Source organism: Rhopalosiphum maidis, chromosome 1, assembly GCF_003676215.2.
Source record: "Rhopalosiphum maidis isolate BTI-1 chromosome 1, ASM367621v3, whole genome shotgun sequence".
Classification (NCBI taxonomy): Eukaryota; Metazoa; Arthropoda; class Insecta; order Hemiptera; family Aphididae; genus Rhopalosiphum; species Rhopalosiphum maidis.
Window position 1 is genome coordinate 14,035,090 of NC_040877.1, and position 14,090 is coordinate 14,049,179.

General features: G+C 32.3%; 3 protein-coding genes across 3 annotated transcripts; 2 read left to right on the top strand and 1 right to left on the bottom strand.

Annotated features, from left to right (window-relative positions):
- Window positions 1–373: 373 nt before the first annotated feature.
- Window positions 374–9,527, bottom strand: LOC113557870 (protein monoglycylase TTLL8-like). The gene is made up of 3 exons (XM_026963441.1): window positions 9,113–9,527; window positions 2,561–2,925; window positions 374–1,885 (listed from the first exon to the last, which is right to left on the bottom strand). The coding sequence occupies exons 1-3, from the start codon at window positions 9,525–9,527 to the stop codon at window positions 374–376; spliced, it is 2,292 nt and encodes a 763-aa protein (XP_026819242.1).
- On the top strand, window positions 5,311–7,842 carry LOC113549019 (cytochrome P450 4C1-like). Its single transcript, XM_026950160.1, has 7 exons — window positions 5,311–5,507; window positions 5,754–5,948; window positions 6,077–6,326; window positions 6,408–6,702; window positions 7,107–7,183; window positions 7,262–7,451; window positions 7,514–7,842. The coding sequence occupies exons 1-7, from the start codon at window positions 5,311–5,313 to the stop codon at window positions 7,840–7,842; spliced, it is 1,533 nt and encodes a 510-aa protein (XP_026805961.1).
- Window positions 9,528–10,352: 825 nt separating the features above from the next.
- Window positions 10,353–13,437, top strand: LOC113549017 (deoxyribodipyrimidine photo-lyase). The gene is made up of 8 exons (XM_026950159.1): window positions 10,353–10,546; window positions 10,835–10,955; window positions 11,023–11,149; window positions 11,214–11,339; window positions 11,994–12,355; window positions 12,432–12,630; window positions 12,687–12,879; window positions 12,949–13,437. Exons 2-8 carry the CDS (start codon window positions 10,848–10,850, stop codon window positions 13,352–13,354), a joined length of 1,521 nt encoding a protein of 506 aa, XP_026805960.1. The 5' UTR covers window positions 10,353–10,546; window positions 10,835–10,847; the 3' UTR covers window positions 13,355–13,437.
- Window positions 13,438–14,090: the final 653 nt, after the last annotated feature.

A 14,090-nucleotide genomic window follows, 5' to 3' on the forward strand; every position in this document is an offset into this window, starting at 1 on the left:
GTAGTTCTGCCAAGCCAAACTATAATATAATATATATATACCTACTAATATATTAATGACCATCAGTGGAGGATTAACCGCTGGGCTCGTGAGGCTCGTTGGGAGCGGCAAATTTGTTATGTTATTTTGTTTTTATTCTCAAAAAATGAACTATAAAAAAAAATTTGAACCATTGCTATATTTATGTCATTCCCGGGGCGGCTGCGAATATACCCGATTACCCGTCACTCTTCGGTGGGTGTTAGCCCATTTAAACTGCACTTCTTGGATAGTATTGAAAAAAAAGGGGGGGGCTATGAACACTGAGCGTGTCCCGGGGCGTCGTGAAGGTTAATCCGCCGCTGATAACCATACGCGGAATCTGTAACGAGTTTCATCGCGAGTTACGCTTGTTTTTCTTGAGGCCTCGGCGCATGATGAACTTGCAAATCTTCTGAACGGACGAGAACTTCGTCTTGCATCTTTCGGACAGCGGCAAACGCGAACGGGACTCGAGCGGGACGCAAAGGTCCGCGATGTTTTCGGTCGACGCGGCAATCACCTCTGAACTCAACTCCGCGTCGTCCACCACCGCCTGCACACCGATCGCCGGAGTGGACGTCCGCGGTTGTTCCAGCAGCACGTCGTCCGCAGTGACGGTCTGCACGTACGTGCTGATGGAATTGTCGTCCCACCAGTGACGTTGGTGACGGGTGACCGGCGGGACGCTTTGGGACGCGTGGCCGCGCTGGCGGTCGATCTTGCGGTTGACCAACAATTTGGACGCGGTGGAGGCGCGCGCGGACTCTGCGTACGGCCGCGGCGCATACGACACGGCGCCGGCCGGCATCGGGCACTCGTGCACCACGTCGAACATGCCGATCCGGGTGGCGCGGCCGCGACCGCTGCGCACCAATATCTTGGCCACGCCGCGCGCCACACTCCGGGCCACGACGGCCGCCGGCGCCGTCCGGTCGCTGTGCCTGCAGTCGGCGTCCAGACACGGGTCATCCGACACGATGTCGATCAGCCACGGCCGCGTGTCGTCGCCCAACACGAAAGTGCCGCGGAAAAGTTCGAAGCAGTTCGGTCGCAGGTCGAGCGAACCGGCCGTCGCGGCCGCGGTCATCGCCGACACGACGGACCGTCGAATCGCCGAGTAGATTTCGTCGTCGTTTCCGCCGCCCTCGACGGCCGACCGTCGCCGCTGCCGATTCCGCAGTCGCTTCCGCTGCTCGCCCGTTGTCTCGTTACGCCGCATGGTGCTGGCCAGCTGGTCGAGGCCGCAAGTCAGCGCTGTCGGCCGCAGTATCGCGTGCAGCCCGTGCGACTTGGCCCGGTCGATGTGGCCGGACACGGCGGCCTCCCGGTGCAGCGAGAACCGATGCGCGTACGGTTGGACGGCGCACGTCCGGTGCAGCCACACCGTCAGCCGGCCGTCGAGCGTGGACAGCACGATCCACGTGTGCACGTCCGACTTGACGTTGTCGCGCAGCAGCGGCGTCTCGATGTACTTCTGCACCACGCGGTCGGAGCCGCCCGACCGGCCGATGCTGTCCATCAGATCGTCGATCTTGTTCGACATCACTGGACGGCCGCCGTGCAGAGCGGCCGTAGACTTGACGATCCACACGTTCTGATAACCGTCGATCGCCGTCTGCGGCCTCGCCTCGGTCAGCTGATGGACCAGCAGTGCGCTCGACGCGGTCAAAAAGCGCAGCGCCGCTTCCTCGTCGTCGACCGGTACGGTGAACTTCCGCTGGTCGTGAACGATCTTATAGTAATGTTGGAAAAACGTTTCCCAGGCACCGCCCTTGCCCAGAAACGATACCGGAAATAGCGACCCGTCGTCCGTTAGGTATTGGTGACATTTAAACGCGGCGAAGTTGAGTGCCGAAAGAGGAACCTGCGATATCACGGTATGGAAAATTGTATTGTCGAAACGTTTCAGATAAATATTATGGATGAAAAACTGATATTGTAAATATGCGTGATCATGTATTTGTGTTTCATACTAACAATGGTGGATACGATGGTCCTAAACAGGGGGAGAGGAAATTTGTTAGTTATCAACTAAAAAAAGGTCATCATCTATTTCAAAAAAAAAAACTTTGTAGGAATACATGATACTTATTTGTGAACAGAGGGAGGGAAGGGGGCAATTTCCCTGAATCTAGTAATATAATATCGTATCTTCTAAAACTGAAAAACCCTAACATAAATTATATATAAAAGATAATAAAAATAATATAATCGTGGATTGTAAAAAAGTCCGTGTTCTAAATAACACAATATTCTGAAAAATATTTTCTGCTTATCCAGCAATCCAGTATAACAATAAAACGAAATAACAAAAAAACCACAACGAACGTTACAAGAATATGTTTGTTGAAATCTTAAAATTAACGAACAAACCAAATAGACAAAAAAAAAAATATATCGATAACTAAAAAAGAAAAATGTAGTAGTTTTCGAGTATACGACGTACCGTTTACTATTTATACTATTTCCAATTACGAGTGCAATGAACCTTAACTAATAATAGAAGCAGAAACAGTTTTGCTAGTATAGGTATACTCACTTGACCGTTTTTGGCGCACATGTTTTGATGACCACCGTCCACGAACGCTCGCAGTAACGACACGCAAGCGGTTAGGGAGTAGTCCGCGACGAAGCTGTCCGCGTGAATCCCTTCGGTGCGCGCGGGGTACGTCCTTGGATAGTGGCCGTCGAACTCGGATCTACCTGCCAAAGCGTGGCCGCAAAGCTTCAAAGAAGCGTTTGCGTCCCGCGGAAACCGGTTGACCACGACGTCCGGGCGCAGCGTCATCCAGTCGACGCCGCCGCTGTGCGCGTCCATCCACATCAGACCAGACTCGTAACGTTTGGCGACTCCCTTGACACGCTCCTCGTTATTATGCAACGATATCACCTCGACGGTGGCATCTATATTACACAATATTCATATTATAAATATGCGGCACAAACCGATTTTGTTGAAAATGAAAATGACAGATCGCACACTACAAAACCATCGCACATAAATGTCAATAAATGTAGTGGACCAGCTAAAGGGGCGTACATAGAAATTTTTTTTGGGAGGGGCTGAGGTATTTTTATATTGAACTTCTACAATTTACATATGATAGGAAATAATAAGCAGACTTGATAAATATTTCCTGGATTTTGGAGTGGGGCTGAAGCCCTCTCAGTCCCCTCTCATAAATACGCCACTGGTAGTATGTCATTTTGTAGAATTTGATTTTTCAAGGCTTATCGACATATCTATTAGTTCATCAATTGTGCAAATGATGAACACAATCCAATCAATGTTACAAGGTCGCACTATTCCAAGTGACATCGAATTCGCTTCAAAGTGACAGGGTCTAATGTAATACGACATTCTATTTTACACATATTTGCATACTTCTAAGTTCCGAACATATTTGACTTAATTTGGCATAATCATTCAATTTTTTATTAATTTTAATGAGCCATTTAAATTTTGTGTTGTTACTAATTTTGATGTAAATGGGTACCAATTTTGTTTAAAAACTTTAAAAATATTATCTATATTTTAAAAATATAATCAAACGTTGTTTATTGGTTAAATAATTAAAAATAATGGTTAACTCACATGTATAATACAAATATAATATATATATATATATATACACATCTATATCAATTACACTATTACAGTTATTACAGTAATTATAATAATTATTACTATTCAAATACAAGTGAATAGCACTAAAGCATAATAATAAGAAAAATAAAATAAAATAAAAATTACAGTCATTGCGGTGTATAAATAGATAGTTTATAGATAAAATTAAATATTGTCCTGCGTGTGACCTCATTTAAGTTGACTATATTAAGCAATACATTCCTATAATCTTAGGGTTAAACTAATTTAGAGACGAAAATTTACGAATATAACAAGTAAATTTAATTATTATATAGTCTAATATACCTATAGCCGTATAGGTAACGAAATTTATATTCATTATTCAGCAAAAAGAAAAAAGAAAGTGTAATGATGATTCAAAATATAAGATATAATTTTCAAAATGTTAGATTGAAATAGTTATTTTTTGTTAATGCTTATAAGAGACTTTGGTCTTTGAGGCAGTTCTCTACAAGCAAACATAATATGTTCATATGCATTTTAGTTTTGATCGTTATTTGGTAAATAAAATATAAAATGCTGACAAAATATTATTATATATTTCAGCTATAGAAATATATTAATACGAATAGGTCACGTAGACATACAAACATATTATCAAATATAGACAAAAAAAAAATAGCAACAGAAGCAAAAATATGAGTTAAGTAGAATCTCATATTATAGCCTACCTAAACGACAAGTAATTTTTTGATTACTATGCTGTCACTACTAGAGCATAATATTCAGGCAAAAACCTTTCAAGTGACCAGAAGTCAAGATAGTTTATTGATAATTTTTAGTTTTATTTATTTTTACATCACCAATTAGCTTTGTTATAATTTAATAATTTATTGGTATCAATTTCGTCGAGAGTCGAGACGTTTGTAAACCTGGTATACGTGTACCTACTTTATATTATGCGTAAGTGTAAAACAAAATTTCACCAAATTTAATTTCTTCTATAAGTAACCGACAAATATTCAAATATATTAAATTCACAGCTCTAATTCATACCGTCTTCATTTATTAAATTTATCAGGTAGCTAAATTTATTAGCTAAATTTATTAATAATGTGTATTTGCAAAATCACAATAAAACCAAATTTAAAAAAAGGAAGTAGGCAACCGGTTTTCTGTACAGTAGGAGTTGCGTTAATCTCCCCATTTAATAGGAACTGAAAGAACGAATTAAATTTGAATTCAATGATAAATCTTTGCATTCCGAAAACGATTTTAATTGGTGACAGTCTGTGAATCTATTATCATATAAGTATATATTACCTATTATTAATTCATTTTACTATTAATAATATGATATTAACTACAAATAAGCAATAGCATAAAAAATATCGTTGAATTACAACAAAATAACTAAAAACATTATTCTTTATGTAAATATTAAATTTAAACTTCAAATTTTTATAAAAAAAAATTAAGTTTATATAATTTTTAAATTATTTGGTTCAAGTTAGAACTTTAAAAATAACATTTAAATATTCGTGTATTTGATAAATTGTATTTTTAATTTTAACTTCAAATGTGACATTTTGTTATTTAGTTATCTAAACTAAATACCACAGTTAAAATTAATATTATTACAATTAAAACATAATTTAAAAAAAATTTAAATGTTTTTGCAGGTTGAATGCCGATCAAATATGGAATATCTAACTTTTACTATGCTTTTATCTATTCTGGTAATAACTATATTGATATTAATACTTAAAGGCAGAAATAATGTAATATTAGCCAATCGAATACCAGGACCAAACGGATGGTTTCTTATTGGTATGCTACCACTATTCTTAAAAGGACCAGAAAAATTAATCAAAAATTTGTTAAGAGAATACCGAAAGTAAGTTTAGACTTTTATAAAATAATTATTCTAGTTTTTTAAACATTTATTTATTTATTTTTAAACGCACATTTTATTGTACCGTCCATATGAAATCACAATTATAAAATTGTATGATTTACAATTACTATAAGTATATACGGAACCAAAATTAAATACTAAACTATTTTAATTGACATATATGTGTAATGAGTAGTAGGTACTATGTACGTATAATTTTTAGATATTTATTTAAAATTATTTTAGATATGAAAAGTATATAATTAAATTCTGGCTTTTTAATAATTTATATATTGTACTTACGAGACTTGAGGATATAGAATTAGTTTTTGGTAACCCAAAATTTTTAAGAAAATCTAAAGATTATATGGTTTTACAAGAATCCATCATGGGCCAAGGAATATTTTCTATTGACGACATTGAACAATGGAAAAATAACAGGTAAATTATAATATATTTACTATGCAGTAATTGAATTTACAGTTAATTAAAAATAACATTACTAAATTGTTTTAAGTTAAACAATGCGGCAGAAATTAATACATATTTTTTTGTCTGTATTGTTTAAGAAAAATAGTAATTAGAGGTTTTAGTTTTACACCTACAAATTCGTTTACACCAATATTTTACCAAGAAGCAAACGTACTTGCTGAAATACTCCTAGAAAAGTGTGTCTTAAAATCAAATGAGTGTAATATTAATGGTCCTGTTAGTATGGCTACAATGGAAATGATCGGAAAAACAGCTTTAGGTATAACATTTAATGCTCAAACAGGCGGCTGCAATCAATTTGTCGAACACCTACAAACTGCAATGCATGTATGCTATTTTACTTCATCGGATACTTATTCAGTTATTTATATGATAATATTCTTTTACTATTTTTACTAATTTATTTAGGCGTGGGAGTATAGAGTTACACATCCATGGTACTTAAACAACACATTATTCCGATTTTCATCAGTGAAACATAAACACGATCGAAGTCAAAAAATCATAAACGAATTTACAGATGAAATTATAAAAAAAAAAATCATTGAATTCACCAAAAATATAAACAATAGTCAGATAAAAATAGAAAAAGATGATGAAGACTGTTGCCCAAAATCAAAAACTGTTCTAGAAATTCTTTTAGGAAGCTCTCATAAAATGGACCACAGACAAATACGAGACGAAATTGTTACAGTTATGATTGGTAAATATTAAAATACATTAAAATATTTAGTTCAAAATCGTATTTATTATTGTTCCATGAAATTAGACATCAAAAAATATTATGAATAAATTAGCTTTCTACTAAGTCTAACCTAATCGCTTTTATAAATTATAAAATTTCAAATATTTTTTCATATTAATTATTAATTTCTGTGCCATTGTGTATTAACTATTAAAAAAAATTAATAATAGTACATATAATTATTAATTACATATATGGATATATTATATATCAGTATAAAGCGTACTTTAAAATGTTAAAGTATTTATATTATACATAAATGATAATTATTTAATAATAATTTGTTATTAGACCTTCCATAACTTATATAAACTAAAATAAAATTTTACATTCTACGTGAAATAACATTGATGATATTTCAGGAGGGCAAGAAACAACCACTATGGCGATCACTTGTATTATTTTCATGTTAGCTCATCATCAGGACGTACAAAACAAGGCACATAATATATTATACTTTACTAATAAGTATTTACGTTACGTATAATTAAATTCCATTAATTTGATTGAGTTACAGGTATTTGAGGAATTACAATCAATATTTTTGAACGGAGATCATAATAGAGCACCTACTTATAAAGATTTTCAACAAATGAAATACATCGAAATGGTAATCAAAGAAACACTGCGACTTTTCCCTCCGTTGCCATTTATCGGCAGAAGATTAGATGAAGATATGAAAATAGGAGAATACATGTGCCCAGCTGGTAATTTTTAAACAAATATAAATTTACAGTGTATTAAAAAAATGTGAATTACAAATTTCAAGGTGCTGCCCTAGTTATTTGCCCAATATTTTTACAATCGAGTCCATTGTATTACACAGATCCAGAAAAGTTTAACCCGGACAACTTCTTGCCCGAAAATTGTGGTAGTCGACATTCGTATGCATACATTCCATTCGGTGCGGGGCTTAGAAATTGTATCGGAATCAAATATGCTATGCTTCAAATAAAAACTGTAATTTCCACACTAGTGAGAAAAATAAAATTTTCCCCGTCTGACAGATGTCCAACACCGGAAGACCTAAAATTAATGTTTTTAATGACACTTAAATTAGTTGATGGTTGTTACGTCAAAATCGAACCACGGACGTGACTAGCAATTAATTATAAAAAGTATATTCATATTAAACCAGTTCAAATGATCCAATCGAAATTAAACGGTGCTCTATATTGTAATATGTAATATAATAATTACTAATTAGGTACTATTAACTATTATAACAATCATTTGGTCGTTATTTCATTATATTATAACAATATCTCAATATCAACCTATAATATTTAACAATTTTATTTATCTAGTACAAATTCTATTTTAATTATTTTTTATACGTAAATTGAATAATTTCTATATCACTGATATGATAACAATTTTTTTAATATATTTAAATATTAAAATTAATTAAAAAATCTTTCTCTTTTTCTTAAATAATATGTTTATATTTTTTTATCCTTATAGTATGAAACCAGAATAATATTATCCTACCCCTTTATTATTTTTAACTCTGCAGTTATCAGTTCGTGTGGTGTAGCCTGTGTTATTTCTGAAGTCGTAGTGCGTACTATATGTAATGCTTTTCAATTTTCATATTATTAGAATTTTCAACTAGGTAATCAATCAAAACGAATAGGTTAACCTACTTAATACCTCTAATCAAATCATAACATTCATGACTATAACAACAATAAGCGATAACAATTTTAAATAAGTACCGATTTTTCGGTCTACTAAAATCTATAATATTGTTTAGTGGTGTTCTATTAAAAATGTTGGATGTTTTCAACCTCAAGAAATCACATATTATATTATATGTTTTTGGATTTTTGCTATTATTTTGCAACTAAAGTATCTTAGCTTACATTAGGTTCCTAAATTTTTAAAGTGGACCAAAAATATAATAAATCGTTATTTATTATTAAATATCACTATATGAACTATTAAAAAATAATAAGTACAGGTAAATTAACATGATAAACAGTGATATTTAAAGTTACCCAAAATTGGTTCTAGTCGGAAAATCAAATATTTATATACCTAACCCAAAAACATATATGTGTTAAAACTGTTCAAAAATATTCATACAAAATAATTAATACCTAAGTATTCGATTAAAATTAATTGGTTTGTTAATAATTATTGTATGAAAACAATTTATTAGAACCGTTTTAGACATTAATAAAAACCACATATTTTTTGGATGGTTTTTGACTAAGGGTATTGCGTATTTTCTGTTCACTATGGACCATTTATGCATAAAACATAGGAGGTACCGATGAACTGAAATATAATATTCAGATCAGTGTTAAGTCCTATACAGTGCACATTCTTTATGTTATATTCAGTTCAACGAGGAGATACTCACCACTCCGACCGAAACCGCAGTTGTCGTTGGACGTAATTTTTCCGATCCAACCATTCTTGATCAACGTCATCTGAGTTTCGGCTGGCATCTTGGCGAACGCGGTAAATATGTTTCTCTCGCGGATCGCCTGCTCTAAAGTGCCGACCGAGTTCTTGCCGCTGTCTCGACTCGACTTTCCGCTTGACGACTTAACTTTAGTGTCCCTGAATTGTTTGGACGACTTTTCACCGCCGACACCCGATGTGTCTGCGGTAACAATCTTCACGGTTGACGGACCACCGAGTCCGGCCGGATCGACCTTTCGCTTTCGTTTAACCGTCTCATTACTCGACGACAAGTTATCATTTACGCCTTTTTTGGATCTCTTGCCACCGTTTCCTTTAAGTGAATCTTCGTTGTTACGGGCCGTCGGCATGTGTTCAAGTCACGGGTTATATGTTAAGTGTTTAAATTTGTGAATAAATTTAGTATTTACTGTGATAAATTTTGATGAGTAAAATGTAAATAACAGTAATAACTATAGTAAATATATTTCGTGTTCAGCTGTAAATATGGCAACGATAAATAGAAAAGGGAGAAAAGTATAGGCAACCGCTTTGCCGAACAACAGTCGTCGAGTGTATAATTGAATAAGCCACTGTATTATAATAATGTACCTTTATGTACATAAATCATTGTAACGGTACCGAGCGATTGGCACTATGCCAGCCTATATTACTAAATATATTTTATGTAACTAGTACATAACACTATATATGTAATAACTGCGGATATATAACCTATACTATGCTTGTCAAAGACAATTCTCGAGGTATTCAATACTTACTAAATAGTGTCTACTTCTTTATCTGAACTACCGACGTACCATATTATATGTATACAGAGAAATACACCGGTTAAAACCATTCATACATTTCCGTAACATAAATTTCAGATTAGACTCAAACACACTAATGTGCATTTACATTTTAAAACTGATCTTAAATCACCAAAATATTGTCATATCGATTGGCTTATATTATACAATAATAATTGTATTTGGTTATTAAAATAATTCCTTAATATTTATGTATATGCAATTTATTATACTTCACAGTATCAACCAATTCCTTATCAGTGGTAACTAGTGGTAGTTTTGGAAAATTCCAAATAATTAATGTAAAATTGTATTTAATCAAATCCTTCTTACCACGTTAATACCACGATATAAACAATAACAATAATATTATCGCGGTTTTTACTTTTACATATTATAATTATTAATTTTTTTGATTTATTTATAAATCATAAACAAACACAAAATAATATAGATTATTAGAATTTAAAAATTACGAATATTACAATCATCTACTTACTACTTAACGGCATCTCACTTTGCAGTTTCCTTTGAAATATCTAACTATAGCAGCTTAAAAATATTAATATAAAATACAGGTAGGTACATTATACCAATTATTAGTTTATTAGTTTGAAATTATGTTGAAAATCGTTCATTCATATATTTACGAATCTAAGAATTTTCTATAATATGTCATTATAATATCACTACATGGGATATTATTAATAAACATATAAATTCAAAAAACAATTAAATACCACTTGACAATAACAACTGTGAATGATGATCAACGATAAAATTAATAATTCCAGATACCTACTACTTGATTAAATTGTTATAAATAACATAATCTAACATGTAAAAACCAATGTTTATTTATTTAGCATAATACCTACAATGTCTAGTAATTCACCACCCAACAAAAAATTTAAGAAAACAAGTTCCGAAGTTAGCACTTCCAAAACTAGTAACTTTTTAAATGATGTAGAAGCAGAGCGTAAGAAAGTAAGCTTATATATGTATTTATGTATATATGTATTAACATATAATATAACAAAATTTATTTTTACAGACAGCTCCTTCTATAATGGAATTTAAATTCAATAAGAAACGTGTGCGTGTGTTATCTGAACAGAAAGAAGTCCCTGAATGGGCTGAAGGGGTTATTTATTGGACATTCAGAGATGAACGTATTCATGGTAAATGAAATATTTGATGTAATTTCATAATATCTATCATATTATTTAATTCAATTTTTTTCAGATAATTGGGCATTGCTATATGCACAAAAATTAGCAATCAAAAACAAAGTTTCATTACATATAACATTTTGTAGACTAAAACAATTCTTGAACTGTAGCTTACGACATTATAAACACATATTTCAAGGTAAGACAATGACTATATTTTATTTGGATACAAAACAAACTAATTTCTAATGTTTAATATTAAAATTATTTTTATTATACTCATCCTACGTATAAATTTGTATGTTAAAGTATACCTATAAATTTAGCTAATAAAATTAAACAAATATAATATAATAATAGGTAAAAAATAAATTACAATTTTCTATCACATGCATTAATGCCATAATCTACGCGTAATGTATTTAATGTCAGAAATTATGTTAGTAATAAAATTATATATGATATCAATAATAACCAAATAAAAGAATGTTGTTCTTAGAAATTGCGGCATCTATACCAATAGCATATAAATTATATTAATAAATGTAAAATTAAAAAAAACATTGTTTCATTATTGAGAGTTACTACTATTTTGTTTTAGTAAATTAACTTACTTATTGTGAGTTATAAAGACAACCAACCATTATAAAGAGTTTTCATTGTCTTTATAAAAAATATGGAATTACACAATAAATAATTAACTAAATTTACTAAACTTATCAATAAATTATGAAATTAATTAAGTTGTAGTTATACTTTTAATAATGTGTTATAATTTATAACTATATTGTTTCTGTAACAAAAAATTGAAACATCATAATATCATGTATTAATTTTTTATTTTTCTTAATAGGCTTGGAAGAATTAGAAACTGGTTGTAAAGAATTAAATATTCAATTTCATTTCTTAATTGGTTGTGCAGCAGACGTACTACCAGATTTTGTAAAGAAGCACAAACTGGGTGCAATTGTTGTAGATTTCATGCCTGTACGAGAACATATGTCATGGACTAAACAATTAGCTGATCGTATTGGATCTGAAGTGCCAGTAATACAGGTAGATGCTCATAACATTGTTCCTTGTTGGGTGGCATCTGACAAACAAGAATATGCTGCTAGAACAATACGAAACAAAATCAATAACAAATTACCAGAGTTTTTAACAGAATTCCCACCAGTGATCAAACATCCATTTAACAGTAAATTTAAAGCTCAGGTATATAATAAAATTTATTAAAATACCTATTTTAAATAAAATAACTTATTGTATGTTTTCAATTCAATACTATTAGCCAACAAATTGGGATGAAGCTGATAAAACCCTGGAAGTAGACCGTAGCGTTGTATCCGTGCCAGGTCTGACTGCTGGTTTCAAAGCTGGTATGAGTGAATTAGAAAATTTTCTGAAAAAGAGATTGCCAAAATATTCTACAGATCGAAACAATCCAGTCAAAGATGGTCTTAGCAAATTGTCACCTTGGTTGCATTTTGGTAAAAACAGACACATAATGTTAAATATTTTATTTTAGTTAACACATAATATTCAGGTCAGATATCAGCTCAAAGATGTATCTTAGAAGTTAGTAAATTAACAAAACAGTACCCAGAAAGTGTGGCAGCTTATAGAGAAGAAGCGATTGTTCGACGAGAACTCTCTGACAATTTTTGTTTCTACAACCCAAAGTATGATAAGATTGATGGTGCACCAAATTGGGCTCAAACCACCTTAAATGATCATAGGTAATTTTTAACTTATGCATAACACTGCTTTCTATCTTAAATCATAATAAATGTATTTTATTTGTTTAGAAAAGATAAAAGAATGTTTGTGTATACCAGAGAAGAGTTGGAGAAGTCACGTACGCATGATGATCTGTGGAATTCTGCTCAAATACAGTTGGTAAAGGAAGGCAAAATGCACGGTTTCCTTCGCATGTACTGGGCAAAAAAAATACTTGAATGGACTGATACTCCAGAAAGAGCATTAGCCGATGCAATTTATCTCAATGACAAGTATAGCATGGATGGTCGTGACCCAAGTGGGTTTGTTGGATGTATGTGGTCAATATGTGGTATTCATGATCAAGGGTGGAGAGAACGAGACATTTTTGGAAAAATTAGGTATATGAACTATGCAGGATGCAAGAAAAAGTTTGACATAAACGCTTTCATAGTTAGATATGGTGGTATGGTTCATAAATATACTAAAAAATAAATGTTAAAATAACAAGTTGTATCAGTTTTTTTTTATTCATTTTGAATTTTTTTACTTAAATTTAAATGTTAACATCACAGTATTATTATTTTTAATTGTTTAATATGCTGTTTATTGTTAAATTATTATAAGCACTTAATAAATTATAATAATTTAATTTTATACAAAAAATATTATTTTATTTTTCATTTCATTTCTTAAACCTCTACAGAGTTCTTGCATTACTAAGAAATTAGAAATTTTTTAGAAAATAACTTTTTCCTCATTTACCATTTATTATTATAACTGTTTTCCATTCATAGCACATTCTCTGTAATGCCATTTTGATAGTATTACAAAGTATTGTTAATACTTAAACGTTAAAAGCGATGTTAAACATTGTTTATTTTAACTTAAAACCTATCAGACAACAGTCTTAAGTATAAACTAATAGGGAGTGAAAAATATAAAGTATATCAAGTTCAAGATGTACACATTTTACCAAAAATATGATTATAGTCAATAAATTGTAATTCACAAAATATTTCATATTTGTTTAGACTTGAAACTTATCATTAAGTCTATTATTATTTACCAATTTACCATAGAAAATTACATTTAAAAAATATTTAGAGTGCTTCACTTATGTTTTTTTTTTCTATAAGAAGTTATAAAAATCCAAAAACTGACATTTTTCACGTAGGAAAAGGAAATAAATATTACTTTACTATCAAAAAAATGGAAACATCAATTTTGC

What these genes read in the sequence shown, in the direction of transcription:
- LOC113549019 (XM_026950160.1), top strand. Translation starts at nt 5,311, where the DNA reads ATGGAATATCTAACTTTTACTATGCTTTTATCTATTCTGGTAATAACT. An exon ending in ATCAGGACGTACAAAACAAG is followed by an intron (nt 7,184 to 7,261) that starts GCACATAATATA and finishes ATTGAGTTACAG; the next exon opens with GTATTTGAGGAATTACAATC. An exon ending in AGAATACATGTGCCCAGCTG is followed by an intron (nt 7,452 to 7,513) that starts GTAATTTTTAAA and finishes ACAAATTTCAAG; the next exon opens with GTGCTGCCCTAGTTATTTGC.
- LOC113557870 (XM_026963441.1), bottom strand. Translation starts at nt 9,527, where the DNA reads ATGCCGACGGCCCGTAACAACGAAGATTCACTTAAAGGAAACGGTGGC. An exon ending in CTGCGGTTTCGGTCGGAGTG is followed by an intron (nt 2,926 to 9,112) that starts GTGAGTATCTCC and finishes TGTGTAATATAG; the next exon opens with ATGCCACCGTCGAGGTGATA. An exon ending in TGTGCGCCAAAAACGGTCAA is followed by an intron (nt 1,886 to 2,560) that starts GTGAGTATACCT and finishes GTGATATCGCAG; the next exon opens with GTTCCTCTTTCGGCACTCAA.
- LOC113549017 (XM_026950159.1), top strand. Translation starts at nt 10,848, where the DNA reads ATGTCTAGTAATTCACCACCCAACAAAAAATTTAAGAAAACAAGTTCC. An exon ending in TAGAAGCAGAGCGTAAGAAA is followed by an intron (nt 10,956 to 11,022) that starts GTAAGCTTATAT and finishes TTATTTTTACAG; the next exon opens with ACAGCTCCTTCTATAATGGA. An exon ending in GTCACCTTGGTTGCATTTTG is followed by an intron (nt 12,631 to 12,686) that starts GTAAAAACAGAC and finishes CATAATATTCAG; the next exon opens with GTCAGATATCAGCTCAAAGA.